The sequence below is a fragment of the Lemur catta genome, chromosome 4 (genome assembly GCF_020740605.2).
Source record: "Lemur catta isolate mLemCat1 chromosome 4, mLemCat1.pri, whole genome shotgun sequence".
In the NCBI taxonomy this organism is placed as follows: domain Eukaryota; kingdom Metazoa; phylum Chordata; class Mammalia; order Primates; family Lemuridae; genus Lemur; species Lemur catta.
In genome coordinates, this window is record NC_059131.1 from 116,567,883 (window position 1) to 116,595,834 (window position 27,952).

Genomic DNA, 27,952 nt, shown 5'->3' on the forward strand with positions numbered 1-27,952 from the left:
CCCTGAGCTGACACTGTTGGTTTGCCTTTCTTGCACTGGATTTTATAGCTCTCTCGTAAGTTTGCATTAAAGAGTAATCTGCAACTCTTCCTCCTCTCTAATCTGTCTTGCTCATTGATTTAAAGGCTAAGTACTTTCAGATGAGATAGTTTTTTAATGACACATGGTTGACATCAGAGTGTAATTGTGGCTTGTCTCAATGTATGCTTTGTTCTTAAGCAAATTTCATCTCTGTCTTATTTGCTCTGTTGAATTCCCAGGGGGCAGCTACGTCATGCCTCCCTGGAATAGTGCTTGCAATTTCCCTGTGCGATGCTGTCTGTGTTGACCCTCATCTTTTAATGTTGTCTGTGTATTTTGCTAGCTGGCAAGCTTCCTAGATACAAAACGAATTATTATACTTAAGATACTTAAATTGGATTAACTCAGAACTTGGAGAAAGGTAAGGTGCAGGAAAGGAGGCAGCCAGATGTTAGAAAATTAGATAACTTGAGACTACATATATACCCAGTGAAGTTTCAGGTGCACACATTTTAATTAGAATTTCTTTCTGTTTGCTTAACATTAAAAGCATTTCCCCGTGTCTTTCAAAACACTTAAAAGCATGGCTGAGTCCTGTGACATCATATTTTATTGTGTGGACGTGCCATAATTTACACAGGAATTTTAAAATTTTGGACATTTCTTTCCCCTGAGGTTTTTTTTTTTTTTTGGCCATAAAATGATCATGTACAACCATATTATTGAGTAGTTAGAATAAATTTTTTTCTGGTATAAATTGCTCTTTAAAAAAATTTTTTTTGCTCATGTATTTTACTGTTCATGAAAATTAAAAAAGTATTTTATAAACTTTACAATAAAGATAGCCTGGTATATGGAATTCTTGAGCAGGAAAGAGACCTTGTTTGATAGGTAAGGAAGTTCGGCCCCCTGAGGTCACCCAGTGGCCCCGAAGTCACAGTTAGTGGGAGGCAGAGTGACACTGTTAATAGGAAAATGAATAATTTCTTTGCACAAAAAGTTTTGTTTTGGCCACTACAACCTTGTGGTTTTTTTTTTTTTTTTGGTAAAATACTTTGCAGGCATTAAAATACTTGCAAAGGTTTGCCTCTGATTATGTATGTGTTCACTGAGAATCTGAAGTTGAGTAATGCAAGTCTCAGCTTAACTTTTGGGCCATCACCTTATAATCTGTAATAAAAATAACGTGTATGTTCGTCCAGTGTTTTATAGGCTACAAATTACCTCCATAAATATTCTTCCTAAAATTACGTTAAAATGAATAAATAAATAAAACAGATTTACAGCACTAAAACCAGAAAAGGTTAAGATGCTGACTGATTCTTCCTCCCTCCCCACTCCCCAGCTCTGCCTTTTGGGGAGCAGGGAAGGTAAAAACTCTGGTGTCTGTTTAAACTAAATACCAGGCAGTATTTAGGTAAATTGCATCCTGTGAAGGATGTGTTGTTCATCAGCTGTTGGGGGCCAGGGAAGAGGGGGAGCTGCTTGGCGGTGCCGGGAGAGGAACAGGAACCGGTGTTCACTGAGCTCGTGCATCATGTCAGCTTAGTTCCTACCGCCCTGCGGGTCAGCCCTGATCATCCCTGTGTCCAGCTGTGGCGTCCACGCCTGGGAGGTTTCAGTCAGTTCCCCAGAGTAGCCCAGATTTAAACCTCAGAGTCTGGCCGGGCGCCGTGGCTCACGCTGTAATCCCAGCACTCTGGGAGGCCGAGGCAGGAGGATCACTTGAGGTCAGGAGTTCGAGACCAGCCTGAGCAAGAGCAAGACCCCGTCTCTACCAAAAATAGAAAGAAATGGTCTGGACAACTAAAAATATATAGAAAAAAATCAGCCGGGCATGGTGTCACATGCCTGTAGTCCCAGCTACTCGGGAGGCTGAGGCAGGAGGATCGCTTGAGGTCAGGAGTTCGAGACCAGCCTGAGCAACAGACACTATCTCTGCTAAAAATAGAAAATAATTAGCTGGGTGTGGTGGTGCTGGCCTGTAGTCCCAGCTACTGGGGTGGTGCCGAGGCAGGAGGATCGCTTGAGCCCAGGAGTTTGAGGTAAAATATATGTAACACAAAATTTACCGTTGTGACAATTTTTAAGTTTATAGTACATTAGGTATATTCACATTGCTGTACAACTATTACCACTGTCCCTCTCCAGAATTTTTCATCATCCCCAAATCAAACTTTGCACCCATGTTAGATGACTGAGTTTGGGCCAGTGATGTTTAGGTAGGAGTGTCATGTATCACTGTAGGAAGTGTCCTGTCCTTGTCCCACTGCCGGCTCCTCGCTGACTGCAGGGCAGAGGGGGTGGCTGGAGCTTGAGGAGCTACATTGGGCCAGAAGGTGCCACCCTAAGGATGACAGTAGAGCAAGCGAGAACGAGCTTGGGGCCCTAATTACTGCCCTCGAGCCGGCAGCTACCTCTGGTCTAAACTTGTTTAAGTCGCTGTGATTTTCAGTTCTGTTGCAGCCACCTCTATTTCTAACAAAAACGTCTCTTCACTCAAGTTTATCCGTAGTAAATTTACTTCTTCCACAGTTGGAAGTGACACCACTAGAACCTCAGATTCCAGTGATGGTAACCGCCTGTCAAAATGATGAATGACTGCAGAAATTGCATTTTCAGCCCTTGTCAGCCTTGTCATTTTTAGACTACAGCATCTATATTTTTAGTTTGTTTTTTCACTGATCCTATATCTCTTCCCCTTATTTTAGTTGCCCTTTTCCCATAACATTACAACTATCTTGACAATTTACAACAAAAAATACATTGAAGAAAAAAAAAGAAGGAGGGGAGGGAGGCTGGGAGAAATGGTCTTTATTCCAGATAGCCATTGTCCTCCTGAAAATCTGAGGTTCCTTTTTTTTTTTTTTGAGACAGAGTCTCGCTTTGTTGCCCGGGCTAGAGTGAGTGCCGTGGCATCAGCCTAGCTCACAGCAACCTCAAACTCCTGGGCTCAAGCAATCCTCCTGCCTCAGCCTCCTGAGTAGCTGGGACTACAGGCATGTGCCACCATGCCCAGCTAATTTTTTCTATATATATTTTTAGCTGTCCATATAATTTCTTTCTATTTTTAGTAGAGACGGGGTCTCGCTCTTGCTCAGGCTGATCTCAAACTCCCGACCTCGAGCGATCCTCCCGCCTCGGCCTCCCAGAGTGCTAGGATGACAGGCATGAGCCACCGTGCCCAGCCAAGGTTCCATTATTAATGGAGAAAAGGAGGGTACACATTGGGGCATCCCTAATGATCTCTGAAACGTGTGTAAGGGCTGAAAATGAGAAGAAGAACACCAAACAAACAAAAAAGAGACACAGAAAGTCGTGCATGAGCTTTGAAGTGAGTTGGCAAGTAGGATTAATAACTGTGCTTTTACCAGGGGCCACAGAAATGCGCCAGACCAACTTCCGATGTCTAATCCGGAATCCTGTGTTCCCACAGTGGCATCGCCAAAGCGTGGAGTGGGGTGTATTTTGGCGAAGGTTCCGGCCCCGTGGTGCTGGACGAAGTGCGCTGTACGGGGAACGAGCTCTCCGTCGAGCAGTGTGCGAGGAGCTCCTGGGGGCAGCACGACTGTGCCCACGGAGAGGACGCGGGAGTATCCTGCACCCCCGTCACAGGCAAGGACTTGGCCCCATTCGTGCGCGGACCCCTGCCCCGGCACCGCTGGGGCTTGCCCCGGCACCCCTCACCCTCAGTTTAGATGGTATCACCACGTGGGCACACACATCAATCCCCCAAATCAAACTAAAAAAAAAAAAAATGAACACAAATCGTATATCAAAATACTATCTCCTTATTCACAGATATTTCTGAATTGTGCAATTTAAGGCTCTACAGTCCTGTAAAACTTGATCAGGACACGAGACTTTGTTGCAATGTAGGGTTCAGTAATGAAATCAGTGTGCAGTGATAAATTTCAGGCAGTAGATGTAAAGATTACGTCTTTAGTCCATTCGGCTGTTACCTTGGCTTGACTCTCAGAAGGTGTTTAAAGCTGGTAAAACCGTAGTGATGCGATTGCTGACGAAAGCCCACTATTAAAGAAACCAATTAGCTTTGCTCAGTTTTTAGACTATTCCAGATTGTAGCACAACTGTGGAAACATGTCAGGGGGTAGGAGAAGGGCGTGTCTGAGTGCAGACTGGTGTGTGTGTGTGTGTGTGTGTGTGTGTGTGTGTGTGTGTGTGTGTGTGATTACATGTTGGGGGTGAGAAGAAGGAAATGAACAGTCAAGAGAAGTTGAGTTATCACAAATCCATTGTTTTTATGGCAAAAAGAACTTGAATAAAATTTTTTTGTTTAAATCTTTCTTTAATAAAAATTAAAAAAATAACTTCTTGGAGCCTACAAAATACTAAATTTATATTTTTATTGACAATTCTCTACATGCCTTTGTTTTTATTAGCAGATTAACACATTGGTAGTCAATAAAAATAGATAATTTATGCCAGATTTTAAACCAGAGCACATGATCTTCTTGAGTCACAATTTCCCCCTCTTTCAAATGAAGATAGCCTTGTAGCGTTGCTGTGATGGTCCGATGAGGTAATACTCATCGCGTGCCTTGCAGACAGTGCAGTGTTATGTTCGTAAATGGTTCTGTTGCTAAGAGACCTTTATTTGCTTTAAATGATCCCAGAGATTCATGAGAAGTCTGACTTTTACCCAAGATTATATATATGTTTGATAGGAGGACTATTTGGATTATTTGGGATGGAAAATGGCTTTTAAATCTACATTTTTTAAATTTAAATTTATTGTCCTGTGTATCTGCTTCGAAGCTCTTTTAATTATTCAGTTAATAAGATTCCAATTCAGATCTGTGTCATCAATAAAAGAACAAAGGCAAGATGTGCGTTCCAGTGTTTATGACTCATGGACGCCTAAGGAATAATAAATGCATTGACCCGACAGACTGTCCTTTATCCAGAATAGTTTCTTCTGTCGTCTTATTTTAATATTTTTTATTTGCAGTTGAAATTTTGAACCATCTCCAAGTTAATATGTGTTCTTACTTTTTACATTTAAATGGCCCATGCTGCTTAGATTTCAAAGACTAATGTTATAGGAAACATCACAAATATTACTTAGTCCAGAAAAATTTAAATAGATACTTCGGAATTATATCAGGATATATTTTTCTACTCAGAGGACAGGAGTACACATAGAAAGGGACACTGTCACACTTCAGCATCGATACAGTAACCCCAGGTCACCGAGCACAGATGTGATACAAGTTTAACAAGAGGCCTGGAGCTGCTGATAGTTCTCATGAAATGACAGCATTGTTTTGCCTGTTTTTGAGCGTTGATTTGCTTAGTCTCTGTGTCTCCTTCTCATCACAGATGGGGCCATCAGACTCGCAGGGGGCAAAGGCAGCCACGAGGGCTGCTTGGAGGTGTATCACCAGGGACAGTGGGGCTCTGTCTCTGACGACGGCTGGACGGTGCTGAACACATATGTGGTTTGTCAGCAGCTGGGATTTAAGTAAGGCTCACTGGGATGAGGCAGCTGAATGCCAGATTCTGTCTTTAAAAATATTATTGTGTAATCTCTATTGGAATTTCTTTCTTTTTTTATTTTATTTATTTATTTATTTATATTTTTTTGAGACAGAGTCTCACTCTGTCACCCTGGCTAGAGTGAGTGCCATGGCGTCAGACTCACTCACAGCAACCTCAAACTCCTGGGCTCAGTCGATCCTCCTGCCTCAGCCTCCAGAGTAGCTGGGACTACAGGCATGCGCCACCATGCCCGGCTAATTTTTTCTATATATATTTTTAGCTGTCCAGATAATTTCTTTCTATTTTTAGTAGAGACGGGGTCTCACTCTTGCTCAGGCTGGTATCAAACTCCTGACCTCGAGCAATCCTCCCGCCTGGGCCTCCCAGAGTGCTAGGATTGCAGGCGTGAGCCACCGCGCCCGGCCTGGAATTTCTATAATACTACAAATGCATATTCGCTATCATCTCTCTGCCTATCTAGGGAAGCACAACAATAAAAGCCATGACAGTTTGTAAGGTGATGGGTGATCATGTCTTGCTGTTTGTCTCATTCACCTTTCCCGCCACCACCCCTCGTCTTGAACAATTGGTTGAAGCCAGGGTGACTTCTAGGTCTCTCTGTGTCTCTTCCAGCAAGACTTTGCTCGATTTTATTCTCACGCTCCAATACTGCTGCATGTCATTAGTTTCGACATCGTCGTGTCTAACGTTGCAGAGACGTCCGGTGTCAAATGCTTTCGTGTTTCATTATTCCCTTTCTCAGAATGTGATGGTGATTCTCACTTTTATTTGAGAAAAACAGCCCTCTTGTTATGAGACGCCCTCTAGAACTCGCCTTTGCCCTCACTCACGTAAAAGCCAAGTGTCACCCTGGGGACGTTCATCCCCTGCCACACACAGTGCATTCCAGAGCAGACCCAAGTATGTCCCCGTAACCGCAAATGATGCCTTTCCATTAAATATTGAATGAACGCCCATTCTTTCTTGTTTTTCGTGTCTCTGTGTCATGCTTGAAGGAATTGTTTGAAGCTTGAAGAAAATTGGCAACATTGTTTCATTGCAGCTTCAGATAGAGCTATTTGCAAATATTCATTCCATCTTAAAAATATGCCTTCATTCAAGCTAGGTAAAGCTGTGTTTAAATGTATATTTTAAAATTTATAAAAGTAACATAAAACAGAGAAAGTTTGGAAAAGAAAGAAAATTTTAAAAAATCCATAATGTTTTATTCTTACACCATCATTATTATAATTTGTGTGTATGACTTTATATCAGTGCTAGTAGTGGACGTGTAATTTTTATATCCATATTTTTTACCATTATATTGCTATGTAGTCATAATTTTTAATAACAATATCCATAGAAGGTTCATACCATAACTTATTGAATATTTAGTTTAGTTTAATTTTGCCTGTTACAATAATGCTATCAGGAAGATATAAATGCATGTAATTGTGCCATGTCTTGAATATTCTTGGGCAGAGCGCTTATTGGGTAAAGGGCTATGACGTAACAGCCAAATAAATACAGTGTATTGACATTTAATTAATGAGAATTACTTAATACGTGTCATTTTAAGTAAATCTCTATTAGACTGTTAACTATACTCCAATTTCATAGATTTAGAGAGTCATAAATCCTATTGTTTACTATTTATATCCACATTTTTTCCTTATTAATGAAAACGAATGACATTGATTTTTTTTCTCCATATTTTATTTAGTTTCATAAATCCATTCGGTTTTTCTTGCATACACAGTAGTATACAAACTTACTGATTCTAAAAATGTTCTCAATAATGTGTGTTAGAAGTTTTAAGTGATTGTTTTGGATGGTAGTAAAAGCATGTGCTACATTTACTTGTAGTTTAGGGAGGAATTTTTGAAAAATAATTTTTGGGGGCATGAGAAAAGGATAAACTTTTTAGGTTTCTTTGTACAAATGCAATCCCAAAGTAAAATGACTTCCTGTTGTATGTTATATGGTTGATAAGGATAGATGATAATCAGATTGGGGCATTTCATGTAAGAATGGTGAAAAATGATAGCAATGGGACATTTAGGTGAATTACTTTTCTAGTTAAGGCCTAATTAGCAAATAGGAAAAAAAGCCTTAGAACGGTCTATTAAATGTTTCATTGTTTTAATTTAGTAAAATGTTCTTTAATAAATGCTTGTATAGAAAGAAATTAAGAAAACTCATGCCAGGGAGAAAGATCTCTTTGTATTCTTAGCACAGAAATAATAAGAACATGAATTGAGGGAGATGATGGACATAAAACTTATGAGTAAGAGTTGGATTTCATAGACTGTTCAAACTGAAAGATACCTAAAATATCCTTAAACTCAGTGATTTCTGGAGGTTTGGATTTTATGGGACAAAAGAAAACAAAATTGGGGGAGAATGAAAGGATTGTAGACTAAATTACCATTTTTATTTTGTAGATCTTTCCTATTCTGCAACGTATATATTTGTTATAACATATTTAGTTTTTTGGTAGTGCAATGTTACAAATAAAGTCAGCTGGAATGCAAATATAATTTATAAAAAGTTGGGTTTCTATAATCTTATGAAAAGCCAAGAACATTGTCATTCTGATATTAATGGGCCGAAATCCAAATTTCATCACGGATTAGGAACAGTGCCTGAGTCATCCCTGAACTAATCCGCACTTTTCCTAGCGGAGAAGAGGTCAGTTAGCAGAGAAGCCTGGAGAAGCAGATGGAATCAGTGAGCTCAGGTGGCCAACACGAGCTCCGTGTTCTCACCGTCTGGTCCACACTGTGACTTCTATGGTCAGGAATTTGAGGGTTTTCCTCTTTGTCTGCATTCTCTTTGATGGGCGGGTTACATTGCAGACAAAACACAAGAATGAATGGGGAAAGAGGTTTAGTTATTCATTAGTTACCCAGTGAAATAATAGAAAATTTTTAAGATGACCAACATGTGTGATGGAGCAAACATAGCTCTTAGAACTTTGTCCCCAAGGTAGGAAAGGAACAAATGCTTACCCTCTGAAGTCATGACACTTCATGAGGTTGTTTTATGTGTGGTGGTTCCTTGAAGCCAGCAGTCTACCAGCCATGTTTGTTTTATTGTCACAGATACGGCAAACAAACCTCCGCAAACCACTTCCCAGAAAGCATGGGTCCCATATGGCTGGACGATGTCACCTGCTCCGGAAAGGAAACCAGTTTCCTCGACTGTTCCAGGAAGCCCTGGGGGCGGCATGACTGTGGCCATCGCAAGGACGTTGGAGTCGCCTGCTACCCTGGCAGCGAGGGACACAGACTTTCTCTGGGTGAGGACTGGCCTGGCTCTCGGTATCCCTAATTCAGTGGCTGCTGCACCTCCACCTGCTGCTCCAGAATGTGCAATGGCGCTTTTGGGGGGGTCTATTTCCCACAACTGTCTAATTGTCAGTCAATTTTATGCAGAGAAAAAACAATCTTTTGAGTCTCTCCACCAACTATGAAATGTCTACCCCTAAATTGGGTTTCTTTACTTAGAAGCTGAAGTTTCTAAAATGTTTAGGATCACATGTATCCGAGGTATGGACTAAAGAAGCTGCAATATCCATCCCCCTACTCCTTGGTCCCCTGCTCTGGTTTTTATTTACTTTGAATTCTAATGAACTATGTGAGACAGGATTAAAAAAAAAGAAATTCCATCTCCTCACCGCCACCCCAGCTCTGCCCTGCATCTAAGGATTCAGTTGTTGTCCCTGGCCAGCCATTGCTCTCTCGAGATTGTCAGGGGGCTTCTAAGTGGATTCCTTGCAGTTAATAGCCCACCCATCTTTCTAAGATGCTCTTGTATTCCAGAAACCCATCAGGGACCTTTGCTACTCCCAAATTATAATTTTTTTTTAGCTTTGTAGTTGGATCAAAGGCCACTAACTCCTCTAACAGTCTTGCAATAATTCTGGATACAGAACCTTTTATGGGCAAAGAACAGTTAAACATTCTTGACAGATTCTCAATGTCTGACAAGTAGGGGAGAATAAATACCCCAGAAAAATACAGAAGGAGGCATTTGGAAGACTTTCCAGAAATGCTCTTGTAGCTCTGTTATGTACCTACACATGCATCCACGTGTGTGTGTGTGTGTGTGTGTGTGAGTGTGAGTGTGTGTGAGTGGATGTTAAAATGTCATAGGTAGCCTTTTAGCCTCAGAATTGAACCAGCCCCTTCTTGTATCCATTTGTTTTGGGACCGTGAAGCTGAAATCTTCACATTATAAAGTAACAAAACTTGTTGATTCCCACAGCATTAAGCATATTGCATACTTTAAGTTCATCAAAGTGGATGGTTATTCCTCGTTGTACTCTGAACGGTGAGATTGTGGTGACTCACTGCACTAATCTAGCATTATATCAAGTAGAAATACACGTTTTTATTCTATCCCTTGCGGGTTAGAGTTCCAATTTTCTTTCTTTGTATTTGTTCTCCTTGTCCCTTGCTCTATTCTTCTTTTGATCCCCCCAGGATTATGTGATAAATGATTGCGTGTGGCTGGGGAGAAGGAAGCTGGACCCTCTCGACCCCAGAGAGGAAGTATTAGGGTCTTGGGGTGACAGCTCAGATGTGCTCTGTCACCACATCTGGTGACAGAATACCGTGTAATCTGAGTTCTCTGCAGGCCTGTGTTGTTAACTACATCGGAGGGTTAGGACAACTGACCTTTCCAGTTCACCTGAAACTCTTTTTAATTCTAGGACTCTAAAAGTATTTTTTAAAAATTTAAAAAGCGGAAGGTGATAATGATTAATAAAATATGTGATCACTATTATGAATCTCTTTGGTTCTATTCTAATCTCAGTAATGTGTCTATTAACTCAAGTCATTTGTCCAAAGAACATTATGTCTTTGGACATATCCTTTGAGGAAATGATCATATGACCATTTATTCAGTCAAATAGATCGTTACTTTCCCACTTACTAAAAAATACTTTATATTGAAAAGATAAGCCTAGAGAAGGAGATCGTGGTTTACTGATACAAATAACAGCATTTAAGAAACAGTAGAGGCTGGGCACGGTGGCTCACGCCTGTAATCCTAGCACTCTGGGCAGCCCAGGTGGGTGGATCGTTTGAGCTCAGGAGTTCGAGACCAGCCTGAGCAAGAGCGAGACTCCGTCTCTACTAAAACATAGAAAGAAATTATACAGACAGTCAAAACTATATATAGAAAAATTATCCGGGCATGGTGGTGCATGCCTGTAGTCCCAGCTACTCGGGAGGCTGAGGCAGGAGAATCACTTGAGCCCAGGAGTCTGAGGTTGCTGTGAGTGAGGCTGACGCCACGGCACTCACTCTAGCCTGGGCAACAGAGTGAGACTCTGTCTCAAAAAAAAAAAAAGAAAAAAGAAAAAAGAAACAGTAGAGGTTTTTACTACTTACTTTTACTTCTGCACTTGAACTTTAAATGTGAATGCAACTCTTCTCAAAATTAGCTTTAGCCCATTTAGCACACTCTTTTCCGTCTGCAGTAGGTGGAATACTCAAAAGTAAAATTCTAAGCCAGTAAAAGTAGTTCTGGTAAGAATACAGTTAGCGCCTGTGTGAGTGAGAGGCAATTTCTGGGGAGTAAATACGTGGACTTCTCACTTTATTTATTTTTTATTTTTATTTATTTATTTATTTTTAAGACAGAGTCTCACTCTGTTGCCTGGGCTAGAGTGAGTGCTGTGGCGTCAGCCTAGCTTACAGCAACCTCAAACTCTTGGGCTCAAGCGATCCTCCTGCCTCAGCCTCCCAAGTAGCTGGGACTACAGGCATGTGCCACCATGCCCGGCTAATTTTTTCTATATATATTTTTAGTTGTCCAGATAATTTATTTCTATTGTTTTAGTAGAGACGGGGTCTCGCTCTTGCTCAGGCTGGTCTTGAACTCCTGACCTTGAGCGATCCACCCGCCTTGGCCTCCCAGAGTGCTAGGATTACAGGTGTGAGCCACTGCGCCCGGCCGGACTTCTCACTTTAACGTGACACAGATTCTAAACTTCAGAGTGTTAAGCCCTAGCAAAGATTTCTTTCCCAGTGAGGTTGCCTCTTACTCAGTTTTACAGTATAAAATTAGACTTTTAATTTGTAGTTATGCTATATTTTGTCTTTTTTCTAAGAGATAGTATTATTTTCCAAAAATAGTGTATTATATCAATGTTACAGGAAAAATTAAAGAAAACTGCTAGAAATCAATTTGAGATATATAATTAAAGATACTGTATACCCAGAGATTGTTTAGCTTTCCCAAATATTTTATATTAAGATTTTGTAAAGGCCAGGCGCAGTGGCTCACACCTGTAATCCTAGCACTCTGGGAGGCCGAGGTGGGAGGATCGCTTGAGCTCAGGAGTTCGAGACCAGCCTGAGCAAGAGCGAGACCCCATCTCTACTAAAAATAGAAAGAAATGATCTGGACAGCTAAAAATATATATGGAAAAAAATTAGCCGGGCATGGTGGCGCATGCCGGTAGTCCCAGCTACTCGGGAGGCTGAGGCAGGAGGATCGCTTGAGCCCAGGAGTTTGAGTCTCTCATGCTTCATGCTTGTTTCAGCTGTTCTAATGCTCTCGAATGGCGGCCTAGGTTTTCCTCTCCGACTGGTGTATGGAGAAAACAAGAAGGAGGGATGCATGGAGGTTTTTATCCATGGCCAGTGGGGAACCATCTGCGACGATGGATGGAGTGACAAGGACGCAGCTGTGGTCTGTCGGCAGCTTGGCTTTAAGTAAGGAAAGCTTCGTTGTTTGTGGTGGTTACTGGTGCCCATTTCTGACTTTTTTGTGCTTGTTCTAATGAGTTACTTCTTATCTAAAATTCATTTATATTATTCAGCTGAAAATACTGGCAGCATGTTGATTTGATTCAGAATTATAACAAAGTAACAGGTAGAGTCTATGCAAATTTTTCTATCATGAGAAACCTTATGTCACGTAAGATACAATATTTGATACAATGCAAATGCAAATTTGATCCAATGACCATTTATTATTATTTAATATCATTAAATGAGTTTTACACAAAAAAGATTTAATTCTAAGAGAAACTTTAGAAGCATCTTTTTGGGCACAGGAATCTTCCATCACTAAACATTTCTATTTTTTTCTTTTTTTAAAGTTAAATTATTTACTTATTTTTAGTTAAAAATTTTTTTTTTCAGACAGTCTCACTTTCTCACCCTGGGTACAGTGCCGTGGCATCAGCCTAGCTCACAGCAACCTCAGATTCCTGGGCTCAAGTGATCCTCCTGCCTCAGCCTCCCGAGTAGCTGGGACGACAGGCATACGCCACCATGCCCAGCTAATTTTTTCTGCATATTTTTAACTGTCCAGATCATTTCTTTCTATTTTTTTAGTAGAGACGGGGTCTTGGTCTCACTCTTGCTCAGGCTGGTCTTGAACTCCTGACCTTGAGCAATCCTCCTGCCTCGGCCTCCCAGAGTGCTAGGATTACAGGCTAGGGTTTTTTTTTTTTTTTGACAGTCATGAAATAAATGGTTTTTAGCACATGCAGAGGCTAATTTTAATATGCAAAAATTAGAGAACGTGGAACGGGGGCACAGGCTGTGATTTGCTCAGACGCGTGATGGACTGACTCTCCGTGTGCCTAAGAAGGCTCTGTTTGCAGGGGCCCCGCCAGAGCACGAGGCGTGGCTTACTTTGGGGAAGGAGCAGGACCCATCCACGTGGACAACGTGAAGTGCACAGGACATGAGAGGTCCTTGGCTGACTGCATCAAGCAGGACATCGGAAGACACAACTGCCGCCACAGCGAGGATGCGGGCGTTATTTGCGATTATTCTGGCAAGAAAGCGTCAGGTAACAGTAAGAAAGGTGAGCCGCCTTCTGGGGCCCTAAGCAAGCCACGGGATGCTGACCCCCACCTCGTTACTCCAAGGAGGGCTTTGGTGACGTAAGTCCCGTGCAGCAAGAACGTATGCAGTCAGTGCCTGCTCCTGGTGGTAGTATTTAGAGCAGTGGTTCTTGGCAAACTTGCCCAGGTGGGGCTTGCAGAGAGAGCATGCTCAGGGCTAGGAGCGGATTTCCAGAAACTGTGATCCCTGGGATCACCCCCTTTGTACATTCTTAACGGTTCCTATATTCCCTTCTTTGGATGAAATAAAGCTGTCCTTGAAGATCCAGAATTGATATTTCCGTCTTAAAAAGGAAAGCAATGGAAATAGAGAGATGAATCCAACAAAGGCACTTCTTCACTCTTATTTTATTCTGTTATATTTTTTTTTTATTTTATTTTTTGAGACAGGGTCTCTCTCTCTGTCACCCAAGCCGGAGTGCAGTGCTGTGATCACAGCTCACTGCAACCTCCAAGTTCTGGGCTTACACGATCCTTCCACGTGAATCTCTCAAAGTCACTGGGACTACAGGTGTGCACCACCACGCCCTACTAATTTTTTTAAAATAATTTTTTGTAGGATAAGGTCTTGCTACATTTGCTGAAAAGAACAGTCATCTCTTTGTCTGCATTGAAAGTTCATATTTTTGTGCCATTGGCTTTTGTTAAGATCAGGTACATCTAAGTATTTGAGTATTATTCTTTTCTAAAACCTTTTAATAACTGCCAAAGACAGTGCAATAAATGAATGCAATAAATGAATTGGATGTTGGTTTTTTTTTTACGTTTAAAAACATTTTTTTCTTTTAAGCATTTTAGAGCATTCTGGATGTTGTTAATATGATTCTTCACTATCTGAGGAGCTTTTGAGTGTAGACAGAACATTGACAACTCCTTGTGCTTTATTTTTTTACATATACATATACATACACATAGGAATTGGTAAGACAGTTTTCTCTACATTCTGATTATTAAGTTCCCTTCAATAATTTAAACTACACTTACAAATTGAATATAACTGATTCTTTGGATTATGTCAAATCCCTGAAGTAGTTATAAAATATAAAAATTCAATAACTGTGAAATATTTTACTACACTTCTATGTAAACCTATTCTAAAAGATGAGCTACCGTAGGTTTGTTTCTTCATTGTTTATGTGTTTGTTTTTATGCCTTTCTGGAGTTGTGGCAATACTTATTTTGACTCCTTTCCATGGTTATAACAATGTTGCCAGACCTCAAGTAAAAAGATTTCCTGCTACACTAGCTAGATTACAGAAACTGGCTCAGGAACCGATTGATTTGATATTCACACTCTTGACTGGTGACTTCTATAAGGTGATTCAAACTCAAGTCATTGGTCATTGGTCATCTGATGGGGTCCTTTTATAAATGAACTTCATTTTGCTTTTTATTTATTTTTTATAACAGTTTGTGGGTTTAAATACATTTTATTCTCTTGCAATCTGGTGCTTTGTCTCAGAGTGATGTCAACTTCAGGTTTTGCTTGCTCACTGTTACATCATTCCTTTTCTTGGCATCATATACATTTAGCCAACTTGGAGCACTATTGGAAACTTATGTTTTTTTTCTAATATCCTATAATATGCAGTGTCATCTAGAGGACTCATATTCTAAGAGCTGAAGTTACAATTTGACAGCATGCCTCTGAGATCATTTGGCAAATTAGTCATCTTGGCACACATTGTCGGACCTCTTTCTCCATCAAGAAATAACGACTGCTAATTCCCCACTGGGCTCTCCTCTACCTGAGTATCATGGGAGACCATTAGTCCCCATGAGGTCTCGTGTTCTTGGCAAGATGCCCACCCTTCTGTCCTTACGCAAATGGAAAGACAGCGCGTATCTGTGCCTGATCCACACGTACTTAACCAAAGAAGCAAAGTACCTCTATATACATTCTCTTGCTTTCTAAAATTATTTTAAAAATTGGTCATATCTGTTAGATTTGCCCTTCTTTTTTACACCACCTTGCATGTCATTTTCATTGAACTCTTTTTTGTATGTTCCTGACAGAAGTCTGTTACCTGGGGAAGTTTGACTGTATTACCCATCAATACAGTTGACCACTTAAATTGGCTTAGCAAACCCTTTTCATACGTTAATACCCCGAGTAAACGTAAATTCAGATCGGAATTCTAGCCTGGGAATGTTTGCTCCTTTGAGTTACATATTCATCTGTGGCTTGGAACAGTGGTGTATTTGGAAAGTGAGTCATTTAGACCCTTACTGCCTTTGCCATTCTCTTATTTTGTTTGACATTCCTGAACTCCGGGACAGCTTCTATAGTTGGCAGCAGGACACGACCAGGACAAGGCACTAGACGGGGTCACACGACTCAGAAGCCCTAAAACCCCTTGGAGCTAAAACCTCATAAAATTTCCCATGTGTTTGCAACTTGCTACCATTTGGTCGAATGAGGACACTTTTTATCTTCATTATAGGAAAAGTTATCCTACAATTTGCAGAGAAAGGGATTTTGACATAGAGGAGGAAGCATCAGGGGAGTACAACACTTATTGTGCCTTTACCCCTCCATCAGCAGCGAGGGTCTAACTCCTGACCTTCCTCCTTCAGGGCCCCTGGCGTCTGTCTGTGGGCTGATGTTACTGCACCGTCGGCAGAAGCGGATCATTGGTGGGAAAAATTCCTTAAAGTAAAAGGTTCTTTGAAGCAGATTTTCCATATTAAAGAATTATTTATATACATACAGCGTTACAAACTAGGCATGTTCTATTATTATAGAAGGGATTTGTTTCATTCATTTTATTTTCTAAACTAAATACAGACTGCGCTGATAATCACACTGTCTTTTGACCTGTGTTTAATTTATATAGACCCTGTTCTTCTTTTTTTTTTCTTTTTTTTTTTTTTGAGACAGAGTCTTGCTCTGTCAGCCGGGCTAGAGTGCCGTGGCGTCAGCCTCGCTCACAGCAACCTCAAACTCCTGGGCTCAAGCGATCCTACTGCCTCAGTCTCCCGAGTAGCTGGGACTACAGGCATGTGCCACCATTCCTGGCTAATTTTTTTCAATATATATTTTTAGCTGTCCAGATCATTTCTTTCTATTTTTAGTAGAGACGGGGTCTCTCTCTTGCTCAGGCTGCTCTCGAACTCCTGACCTTGAGCGATCCTCCCACCTCGGCCTCCCAGAGTGCTAGGATTACAGGCGTGAGCCACCGTGCCCGGCCATCTCTTTTTTTTTCTTAAGAATACTTTTGACTTACGGAGAAGTTTCAAGAACAGTACATAGAGTTCCCACACACCCCTTTCCCAGTCCCTCTGCGGTCACATCTTACATTACCAGGCTACCTTTGTCATACTTAAGGGACCGACCTTACTTAGCATCACTATTAACTAAATTCCACACGTTATCTGAATGATTTCACTAGTTTTCACCTTATGTCCATTTTCTCTCCAGGATTCCACAGAGCCCCTTGCGTATCACATTTGGCTGTCATCTCTTCTTAGCCTCCTCTGTTCCATGACAGTTTCTCAGGCTTTCCTTGTTTTGGTGACCTAGGCAGCTTTGAGGCGTCCCGGGCAAGCGCGTTGTAGAATGTGCTCAGTCTGATGTCCCCGTGAGTAGACGAAGGCTGCGGGTCTGTGGGGGAGACCACAGAGGTCAGATGCCTTCTTGTCACGGCCTCTCGGGTCACACTCCCAACATAGCTGATCACTGACGCCTTCGCCTTGATCACTGGGTCAGTGTAGCATGTGCCAGGGTTCTCTGCTGCGGAGGGCTTCCATGCTCCTGGGAAGGAACATGGGAAGGGCATAGCAACTGTGAAGGCTGGGAGGTCAAGGCCGCCTCCTCACATGCACCGTCTGGACTGCGTCCACACAGGCAGGTGCCTCTTTCCCCTTGGGCCTCCCTGGGATGGAAGTTTCAAGTGCCCTGGAGGCTTTGCCAAGCTTTCTCTTCCCTGTGCCATGATGACTGTGAACAGTGGCTCCATGGCCAGGACCCAGAGGAAGGACAATGATGACATGGACATGTCATGTGAACAAGAAATGAAGTATCGTTGTTTTGAGCCATTGAGATTTGGGGGTGTTTGTTACTGCACATTACAGAGCCTATTCTTTCTCAGGGAAAGGATCGTTGTAAGAAGAGATGACAGCCAAATGTGATATGTGGGAACTCAAGGGCAGAAGTCAGCAGGGTTGGGGCCACAGAAGGCACAGTGTGTCCATTAGTGGTTTACAACTCAGCCTGGGACACAGCCAGACATGGGAGGTCTGCTCTGATGTGATGTGGCCTCCGTGGCTTGATGGGGGGCCAGATACCATTAAATCCCCCTGTCACAGGGTGAAGCTCTCCCTTCTAGATCTCTCCTAATTACTGCAACACACATTGATTTTGTCATACATCTCATCTCAAATCAAATCATCACCTCCCATCAACCATAGCCAAGACCTGCTCCCGACTTTGTATTTCTGACCCTGGTATAGTCCTCTTCTCTTTACCAACTCAGAATCTTAGTATTATTTTTGGACACAGCTTCTGCTGTGGTCAGTCACTTGTAGAGGTTCTACCCACAATGTTACACTGACTTTCAACTTTTCAATTCTATGGCTCCCTGTCCACTTCAGAACCTCCTACCGTTCTGTCTGCACCATTATGACAGACGCTATTTAACTTCCTGCTCTCTCTTCACCCTTCCCTTCCTCCCTTCCTGGTGTCTGTCTCTAATCTAAAGACCTGATCAATTCTTTCTACTATGCGAACTCCCTTCGTGGTCGACCATTGGTCTTCCACAGTCCGGTTTCAATCTACTTGCCCAACTCATCTCCCGTTACCCCTGCACCTCAAACTCACAGCCCAGACAGCCTGCTGGGCCCATTTTCCAAGTGCGTGTGGTTCTTTGTGAAAAGGTCCCTCTTCCTCTTATGCTTTAACCTCTTTTCTCCTTCTCCAAGTGACAGATTCTGGCAACCCCTCAATGCTTGGCTCAAATGTCATCTCTTCTGTGAAATCTTGATTCTTTTCCTATTCTGGACAGAATTAATCATTCCTTTTTCCTTTTCCAGTTTGGAAAAATCATATTTGCTCTTTGGTGTTTGACTCAAGAATCACCTCTTATTTTCCTTCTTTCTGTATTAGTTTACTAGAGCTGCCATAACCAATATCATGGACCAAATGGATTAAACAACAAGAATTTATTGTATCACAGTACTGGAGGCCAGAAGTTTGAGATCAAGATGTTAGCAGGCTTGGTTTCTTCTGAGGTCTGTCTGTCTCCTTGGCCTGTAAATGTCCATCTTCCCTGTGTCTTCACATGGTCATCCCTCTGTGTGTGTCTGTGTCCATCTGTGTTCTGATTGCCTTTTCCTATTAGGACATCAGTCATATTGGATTAGGGCCCACCTTTGTGACCTCTTTCATATTAATTACCTCTTTAAGGATTCTATTCCCAAATAGAGTCACATTCTGAGATACCTGGGGTTAGGAGATACCTGGGGTTAGGACTTCAACATATGAATTTTGGGAATACACAATTTAGCAAATAACATCCTTCCTTCCTTCCTTTCTACTTCTCTCTCTCTCTCTCTTTCTCCGTCTCTTTCTTTCTTTTCTATGAAAAAGATAAGTTGAGCCCTGTACTTTCAGTAGGAATAAAGAGCAATGAATACATGGTCCTTGTCCTCAAGCAGAGTCTAGTCTCTTAAAGGGGACAGGCATGTAACCAAATAAGACCAAGCTCCCTTCAGAAGGAATCATCAGGCTCCTTTGGGGCTCTGTCAGAACTCTGTATACCAGGCTTCAGCTAAAGAACTCCCCACGTTGTTCTAGAATGCCTTGTCTAGCTTCCCATTTCAGGAAGAAATAGTGAACTTCTTAAGGACAGGGCCACTTCAGTCATCTCTGAATTTACAGAGCCCAGAATTGTGCCTAATACATAATAAATGATCAACAAGTACTGGTTGAATTGAACCTAAATAAAGTGATGTTTTATTTTTATTCTTGAAGGATTTCTTGCTATGGATGAACTTTTTCAAGACTTAAAAAAGGGACAAGCTTCCTGGTTAAAGTCATGTCAAAGGTGGGCAATTACATCATATTTTGCTTTCAAACTGATAAAAATATGGATTCATATCTAAAAGAAGCAATGTTTCTACAATATGGGAGGGACGACCTCAGAGTTTTCTTCTATTTAGAAATCTCGGCCGGGCGCGGTGGCTCACGCCTGTAATCCTACCACTCTGGGAGGCTGAGGCAGGTGGATCACTCAAGGTCAGGAGTTCAAGACCAGCCTGAGCAAGAGCGAGACCCCGTCTCTACTAAAAAAAATAGAAAGAAATTATCTGGCCTACTAAAAAATATATATAGAAAAAAATTAGCTGGGCATGGTGGCGCATGTCTGTAGTCCCAGCTACTCAGGAGGCTGAGGCAGGAAGATCGCTCGAGCCCAGGAGTCTGAGGTTGCTGTGAGCTAGGCTGACGCCACGGCACTCACTCTAGCCCATGCAACAGAGCGAAACTCTGTTTCAAAAAAAAAAAAAAAAAAGAAAGAAAGAAATCTCTCAGGTCTTTTCCACTGCAATGAGTTATGTATCTAAAAATGATAAGTGCAATGACAAATTAATATTAGTTACCTTTTGACATGAACCAAAAATAAAAATAAGCCTTATGCTCTGTGAAAATGACCAAGAAGTTAATCAGAATCTTACAACAACTTGAAAACATTTTGAGGAAATAAAAAAGTACAAAATTAGAAATGTCTGACTTAATTATTAAATAACTAAGCTTTAACAACTAATTTATAGCTTGAACAGTCGGGTCTAGTTTAAAGTTACTGGTGACAGTGTTTGTAACCGGCGGTTGCGTGGGATCGAGGGCACACTGTGATTGCCCGACACAGAGTCGCACTCTGTTTTTATGCAGAGACTGATGGTGATTTCCCCTCAGTCTCATCTCCGTCATCTGCCCAGGAGGCAGCTTCTGTGGGAGAATCCCGTGTGGCCGTCTGGGGCTACTTGCACCCCGTCGCGGCCCAGGTGGCGGAGCTGCAGCTGGCCCCACTGCACCGGCAGCCGGGCCTGGCGGATGGGCAGAAACTCGAGAGCCGGGCAGGCCACGCTCTGAAGCTCCTGCTTGGTCACCGCCTTTTCAGCAGTGTCCTGCCCTTCCTTTTCCATCTTTTCGGGGTCTTTGTAGAAGTAGAGACCAGATGTGACTTCCCACAGGGATGGGGGTAGTGACAGCCAATACATACCACCCCTGGGAAGGGAAAGGCTGGGGGTGGCCGTGCTGTTGGCAGGTGCAGCGCAGCCACTGCTGGAGGAGTGACGCTTGACCCGCTGGAACTAGAACTGTGATGTGACAAGATGTCATCAAAGTAGAACAACGACAACAACAATAATACCAGCAGGCACTTACATAGCAGTTGCTATAAGCCAGGCAGTGTTCCGCCACTTTTATATATGTGAACACACTGTACGTTATTTTTTGTTTAATATCACAAACATGTAATATGCAAAAGACTATTAACTCCTATGCATTTCTAGTGAGATGCCGTTTCCCATTAAGTCTCTTAACAGATGACAAAAAAAAATAAAAAACAAAAAAAAGCAAGCCTTACGTTACGAGAGGCTATCAGGGACCACCCAGCAAACCTTTTTAAAAAGCTACTTATGCCATGTAATTGAGCTCATAGAATTTCCTTTTAAGTATCGAATATATTATGCGACCAAAATCCAAAGTGATTCTTATGAACAAACAGCACATAGCTAAACTGGAAAATTATTCTGGGACCTCACACTGTTACAAAGTTTTCCCTTCCACAGAAGCAGAATCTTCTTCCCCAGAACATCCTTCTTTATTCCTTATGAGATCTCTTAGTGCAGCTCAAAGCATGCTTGGTCCTCTGAGAAATGTCTGAGTAAACACAGCAGTCATTTGTCTTGGGTAGTGGCTTTCTTCCTTGCTAAACCTAATCAGTTCTTTCAGCTCTTCTTTATGTGAGATGTGGATAATGCATACGTGCATATAAAAGATACATTTACAAAAATGTGTGCACCGTGTGGTTTAGCAGGGGATGCTCTCTGCATGGCTACGCGAGTACGTGATGCGTTGATAAATCATGCACACGAGTCCTTGTGGGGCGGGCCCTGGTCAGTGCAACGGGAACACACTGCGTAGCTGACCAGTGCAACACAAGCAGCCTGAACAGTACAAGCCTGAACCGCGTGGCTCCGCTTCTACACAGATTCTTCTCGATAAAACTTACCCTGACTGTACCTGCCTCTCCTGCCTCTTCTTCCACCTCCACCTCTTCCACAGTGAATATATTTTCTCTTCCTTATCATTTTCTTAGTAACATTTTTTTTTTAGAAATGAGTTATTGCTCTGTTGCCCAGGCTGGAGTGCAGTGGCACAGTCGTAGCTCACTGTAACCTCCGAACCCCTGTGCTCAAGCGATCCTCCCGCCTCAGTCTCCTGAGTAGCTGGGACCACAGGTGCACAACACTGCACCAGGCTCTGACTTTCTTAATAATATTTTCTTTTCTCTAGCTTACTTTACTGTAAGAACACAGTACATAATGCATATAGCATACAAAATATGTGCTAATTGACTGTTTATGTCATTGGTTAGGCTGCCAGGCAACAGTAGGCTATTAGTAGTTAAATTCTGGGAGAGTCAAAAGTTATACGTGGACTTTCAACTGCATGGGGTCAGTACCCCCAACCCCCATGTTGTTCATGGGTCCACTGTACTGACACTGCCGGCCTCTCTTTTCCTTGGTGCGCAGTCAGCATGCATGCCAATTGCAGTTTTACTTTCTTTCTTTCTTTCTTTCTTTTCTTTTCTTTTTTTTTTTTTTTTTTTTTTTGGAGACAGAGTCTCACTCTATCACCCTGGGTAAACTGCAGTGGCATCATCACAGCTCACTGCAACCTCAAAATCCTGGGCTCAACGATCCTCCTCTCTGAGCCTCCCAAGTAGCTGGGGACTACAGGCATGTGCCACCATGCCTGGATAATTTTTTCTATTTTGGGTAAAGATGGGGTCTCGAACTCCTGACCTCAAGTGATCCTCCCATCTGGGTCTCCCAGAGTGCTAGGATTACAGGCATGAGCTACTACTCCTGGCCTGTAGTTTTACTTTCTCCTAAGCGTATTTCGTTGCTTCAGTGTTTTTGTCTTTGGATCAAATTTATTTATTGTTTTGGTCAGAATTTATGGACAATCTGCAAAGCAGTAGCCATAGGAGGGATTGCCATGCTCGCATTAGTCAGGGTCCCAGGGAAAGAGATGATGCACTCAAAGGGGTCGCCAAAAATACTTAAGTTGACAGACTATCTAGAAAAGCCAGGACAGGATTAAGGAGACCAACAACCTGTAGCAAAACCCCGGAGATAAGCGACAAGCAGAGGCCCTTATCACCTCTAAGCCTGTTGGGGACCGGGAGACGGGGACACTTACCAGAACTCAGGGCTCTGGCTGTGGAGAGGGGCTGCCGACAGAACCAGAGGCTCCAGAGGGGGAGCGAATGTCTCTGAGAGAGTGCACAGGCAGGAAAGCTCAGCCTCTCTCCACCCTGCTACGGACCAAGCCCAGCGAAAAGCAGAGATCTCAGAAGATGACAGGGGAAGAGGCTGGTCTTCTGGGCCACATAACAGGGTTGGTGGGCTCTGGAGGGACAAAGGAAAAATCCAGCCCTACACAAAAGGCAGGAAGAGAACGACAGGTTCCCAGAAAGCAGGGACTATGCACACGGCACCTTTCCATGACCACGTCCAGTGTCTCGTGCAGGGCTTGACACACACGTGCTCAACCAGGGTCTTAATGAACCCATGAATAGATTAGAAGTCAGATGCTCCTGAAATACAAGACGTTGCAACTAATAGGAGAGTACTCATGAATTCTGGCTTTTTTAGACAACCAACATGCCACATATTACTATTATTTAAAACGTCCTCTTCTAAAACAATATCTTTCTTTTATTAATCAACAAATATTAAAGGAGAATCTGATAAGTCTGGCTTTTCGGATCGTCCCTAACCTGTGCATGGAGGAATTGTCTTCAGAAGGGAGTTTCTGATGTCCTTAAGCACCTAAAATTTTTATAAGTAAATAAAAGAGCAAAGCTGTCCTGAAGAGAGAACCAAGGCTGCAAGGCGCAGCAGCAGGAGGCGGACTACGGTTCAAACCCTCACTCCACAGCCGGTGTTTCCAGGGGTGGGTCACCCGCTCTCCGAGTGCCTCAGTTTCTTCACCCATTCAATAGAGTATCGACTGGCTTAAAAAATGTACAAAATAAAATAAAAATAGGAGTAATAACAGTACTACCTCTTAGACACTCCTTTCTAGCAACTGTCCTACCTTCATCAAACGCCATCATATTGCACAGTGCATGTTCCGATCAGTCAATAACTTCTATTGCTTCCGACAACTCAAAATCTCTTCCTTTAATCTGTCATTGTTTGTTCTCTCCAGCTGACCCCATGGCTTGGTTACTGGACTCTGCCTTACTGTCTAGCTCATACATTAATAAATGGGCACCTTAGCTCTGCTCTGCAGCTCTGGAGACCGTGCTTAGAGCAGGGTTGCCAGAGACGATGCAGACTTTCAAAATGTAAGTAAATACAGATGATGTTTAGATAAAATGCAAAGTAAAAAATTTGAATTTCAGACAGACAACCAATATTTTTTTAGTATAAGTATGTCACAAATATTGCACGACAACCCCAGATCGGAAGCCATCTTTCAAATCAACCTTGAGTTCTGAGGTGCTGAGAAGCACTGCTCAGCTCGTCCATTGTCACGTTGTCCCTCTTTCCCTGGGGCCTGAGCACTGTCAGGGGCGACCCTATCTCGCTCTGGGGAGGAGCGTGCGGTGCGGCGGGACGAGCTCAGGGAGTGGACAGCTGCCGGGCAGCCACGCGAGCCCAGGCAGCCCCAGCCAGTCCAGCAACCCAGCTCTTCTGGGAAGGAGGTTTAAACAAATACCCTCCACTGGGAAGAAAGAGATCACGGTGTCTGTGGGTTCTCAGTATTGGGTGTGTATGTAAAGCTGTATGAAATCGTGTGAAGAGATTAAAATTTTAATGACCACCCTTTGCACTCTAAGGATCTATCAAAATTCCGCCTTGAGCTTCCTGAGAGAGAAACTTCCTTTCCCGTCTCGTTGATAAACCGACACGGGTTCTGTTTGCTCTGTAAATGTATGAAAAAAGGGCTGGCCTTTCAGTTCCTGGTTTGGTAAGGACTGTTGAGAATCTGGAAGTCCTTGGACAGGCTAATGAAATGGAATTCTGAAGACACTACCCGGAATCTTATCAAATTCAAAGTGAACTATAAATTTTTATCACTTTTTGAAACCCAAGTGCAAGCCCAACTAACCTGGAGGTAGAATTGGGCCTGTCCACCTGGATCGGGAATGGAGGCAGAGGCTGCAACGTGTCCCACGAGTCCGGTGGGGCAGATCCTGGCTGACGTACGAAGACTCATTGTTTTCATCTTCATTATCCGTAGAAATACGCCCCAACTGACTGCAGAAAGGTAATCGAACTGATCAGCAAATTCATATTAAATAAGGCATCTGGAGAAGATATTTTTGACACTCAAAGTTGTGTTTAAAGTTTTGGGTTCTAATTCTTGTCATCTTATTTATTACTGTTAACTCTGCAGATAATAATTTTACCAGTTTTATTTCAAAATGTAGTCCATCTTTTTTCTTTTAGAGCAATCGCTCTCACTCCCTCTCAACCATATACTTTTCCTCTGTGCTTACTTTCTGAATGTTAATATGAGTGGACTGTCCAGGTCAACATTCTGGAGGCAGCGGCTATGAACTGTCCTTCTACAGCCAGACGTTGTCCTGACCTCTGTCACATATTCACGTGATTAGTCCAAAAGCCTGTCTCCCCCTTCTCCTCCTACCTGCTCCCCCCACTGTGACCAGGGCAAAATCCCTACATTCTCTAGGTAAGCTGAATGCGTGCCCTCTATTTTTGTAAGAATATAAGACAAGTTTCTACTCTACATGGACGATTGTTTCATTGCATACCTTCAAATCCCCTGGCTCTGCTATTTCTAGCCTTCGGTTGAACTTGGAAAAAGTAACTTAACCTCTTATGTTTTCTCACCTTTCAAATGTAGAAAATAAAAATTATCTCTGAAGTTGTCTTGAGGCTTAAAGAGAATCATTTTAAACACTGCTGAGCACGTGCTAGAGGCTGTGACAGAGTCATGGTCTTCACTACGGAGCTGTGAGCACGTGGAGCTCTCAGGTCTAAGACTCACCCAGTCAGGGGCGCCCTGTCTCCCTCTGGGGAGGAGCGTGCGGTGCGGCGGGACGAGCTCAGGGAGCGGACAGCTGCCGGGCAGCCACGCGAGCCGAGGCCACGCTCGTCCAGGAAGCCCCAGCCAGTCACCGAGCAGGGCAGGGTACTCAGGCCTGGCTACTCCTGCCCACCGTAGGGCTGCCTTGAAGGGCAGCTGGCTCTGGAGCTTCCCCTTGGATTGATAGAGTGTCCCGTATGTGTCACCACCTGCGGTCACCCTATCCAGACTACTGTCTCCCCTTTATCTTCCCCACACGTTACTCCCACCACGAGCCTTCCACTCTCTTTACCCCATCTCGCTGTGTACTTCCTGGAGAACTGACACAGTGAGGACAAGTCCCCCATACACACCACGCTCAAATACAAGTTCACACAGTGATGGCGCCTGGTACACCTGGAAGGGAATAAAGATGGTAGGATTGGATCGGATTAATAGTTGACCCGTGAACAACACAGGTCTGAACTGCAAGGAACCACTCACATGCAGATTTCCTTCCACCTCTGCCACCGCTGAGACAGCAAGATTCACCTTCCTCTTCTTCCTCCTCAGCCTGCTCAGTGTGAAGCCATGAGGATGCAGACCTTAGGATGATCCACTCCCACTGAATGAATACTAAACATATTTTCCCCTCCTTATGATTTTATTAATAACATTTTCTTTTCTCTAGCTTAATTATAAGAATACAGTATATAATACATATAACATGCAAAATAGTTAATCACCTATGTTATCAGTAAGGCTTCTAGTTAACAGTAGGCTATCAGTTGTTTTGGGGGCATCAAAAGTTACACATGAATTTCTGACTGTGTGTGGGGAGTGCTGGTGCCCCTACCCCTAGCATTGTTCAAGGGTCAACTGTACTGTTAACAAGCAAAGACCTATATGTATGTGGGGGGAGAGAGAGAGAGAGAGAGAGGGAAGGAGACAGAGAGAAAGAGAGAGAGAGACCCGAGAAGGAAGCAATGTGGAGAAGAGGAGGTACCCCTGCTCCAGAATTCACCCCTTGAGCTCCTTACTGAAGAGCTCAGAGTCTCAGCCGAAGCAGTAGAACTTCACCTGTTGACTGTATCCCATGCCCGGCTAGAACTCTAAAACTGTGTTGAGCTGAACTCCTGATCCCATACCTTAGCCAGCCCTGGGCCTCTGAATTCCCAGTATCTGGCGGGTTTTCAGAAGTCTGGTAACCATAGCAACTATTAGCATGAGAGATTTTCTTATCTAGAACTCCTGCCTGGTTCCTTACTTTGTCTTATTCTCACAGTTGTCCTTTAAGGAAGGATTTTTTTTTTTTCCATTGAGGAAACTATAGCCTAGAGAAGTTGAGTAACCTGTCCTAGTTCTACCGCAATTAAGTAGCAGAGCCATGAGTTTGAGATTTTTCTGTCTGACCTCTGACCACTCTTACACTGTGTCCCTTTAGGGAGACTGTACTAGCAAAGGTATTTAGACCCGAACTAAATCTCTGATGCACAAAAGAGCAGGAACAAGGTTTATCCTTTACAGTTAAACCCAAACCAGTCTGAAAGTGAGCAATTTCAATGCAAAACTGTTTTATAGTTTCAATCTTGTTGACAAAGTCACAGGCTGTAGGTGGCCTATCATTCAGTGACTCTGCACCTGCTCCCCCCTTTGTCAGCTCTGCCCATCGTCAGCTGCGTCCTGCATGCCCTGTCTATGGATCACACGGGCAGAGAGTCTTCTGCTCTTGTAAACTTTTGGAGCCACAGATCTCCCAGCTCCCACATCCCTCTCGAAAGTATCTGCAGATGCAAGTCCAGCCAGAATCATCTCATGATTAACAGGCCAGTGGAGACTGTCTTTGTGTTGCTCATGTAGCCTGTTCAGCAGATTGTGCTAAAGGGTCACGACCCACCTCCTGTGAGCTGCCCACTCTGCTGCCAGCCCCCAACCGTCACAAAATATTCTGCTTCTTACGGTCCATTTCTCCACGACCACAGGAAGCTCGAACTGAGCTGTGCCGCAGTTGCATAATTAGTTCAGCTCTTGGAAAACTGTGCTTCCTGAATGTTTTGCCAGCTCTATATGGAACTGAAACTGTGTTTTATTCTTAGCACAACCACAGCCTAATAGGTTACAAACCTTTAGGGATTGCAAATGTATGGGAGGGATTGCTCCCTCCATCCCAGTAAATGCATTCTCCCCTGCTCAGGGCCTCTGTGAAGCAGGGTCCAGTGAAAGCTTAGCCTCGTGAGATGGAGCCTGACAAAATCCACCTGCCTAAAGTTCATCCTGTCTATGCA

The 27,952-nt window shown here is 43.0% G+C and overlaps 2 protein-coding genes and 1 long non-coding RNA gene across 4 annotated transcripts in view; all 3 read left to right on the forward strand.

Moving 5' to 3' along the window:
* The window catches only part of LOC123637410 (protein NDNF-like), a 46,924-nt gene extending 38,207 nt beyond the window's left edge, over nucleotides 1–8,717 (forward strand). Inside the window, exons 4-6 of the mRNA XM_045550600.1 lie at nucleotides 3,458–3,636; nucleotides 5,365–5,506; nucleotides 8,628–8,717. Of these exons, the coding sequence (XP_045406556.1) occupies nucleotides 3,458–3,636; nucleotides 5,365–5,472 (287 nt within the window). The 3' untranslated portion in view covers nucleotides 5,473–5,506; nucleotides 8,628–8,717. The remainder of the gene's footprint in view (nucleotides 1–3,457; nucleotides 3,637–5,364; nucleotides 5,507–8,627) is intronic.
* Nucleotides 8,537–16,205, forward strand: LOC123637409 (neurotrypsin-like). Its single transcript, XM_045550599.1, has 3 exons — nucleotides 8,537–8,824; nucleotides 12,113–12,254; nucleotides 13,154–16,205. Exons 1-3 carry the CDS (start codon nucleotides 8,569–8,571, stop codon nucleotides 13,440–13,442), a joined length of 687 nt encoding a protein of 228 aa, XP_045406555.1. The 5' UTR covers nucleotides 8,537–8,568; the 3' UTR covers nucleotides 13,443–16,205.
* Nucleotides 16,206–18,603: 2,398 nt separating this feature from the next.
* Nucleotides 18,604–25,531, forward strand: LOC123637412. 2 transcript variants are annotated; one of them, XR_006734871.1, is made up of 3 exons: nucleotides 18,604–18,628; nucleotides 19,371–19,443; nucleotides 23,368–25,531. It is a non-coding gene; the product is annotated as an uncharacterized LOC123637412 (long non-coding RNA). The 2 variants fall into 2 exon arrangements; XR_006734870.1 differs by lacking the exon at nucleotides 18,604–18,628 and having other exon boundaries at nucleotides 18,909–19,443.
* The last annotated feature ends 2,421 nt before the right edge of the window (nucleotides 25,532–27,952 follow it).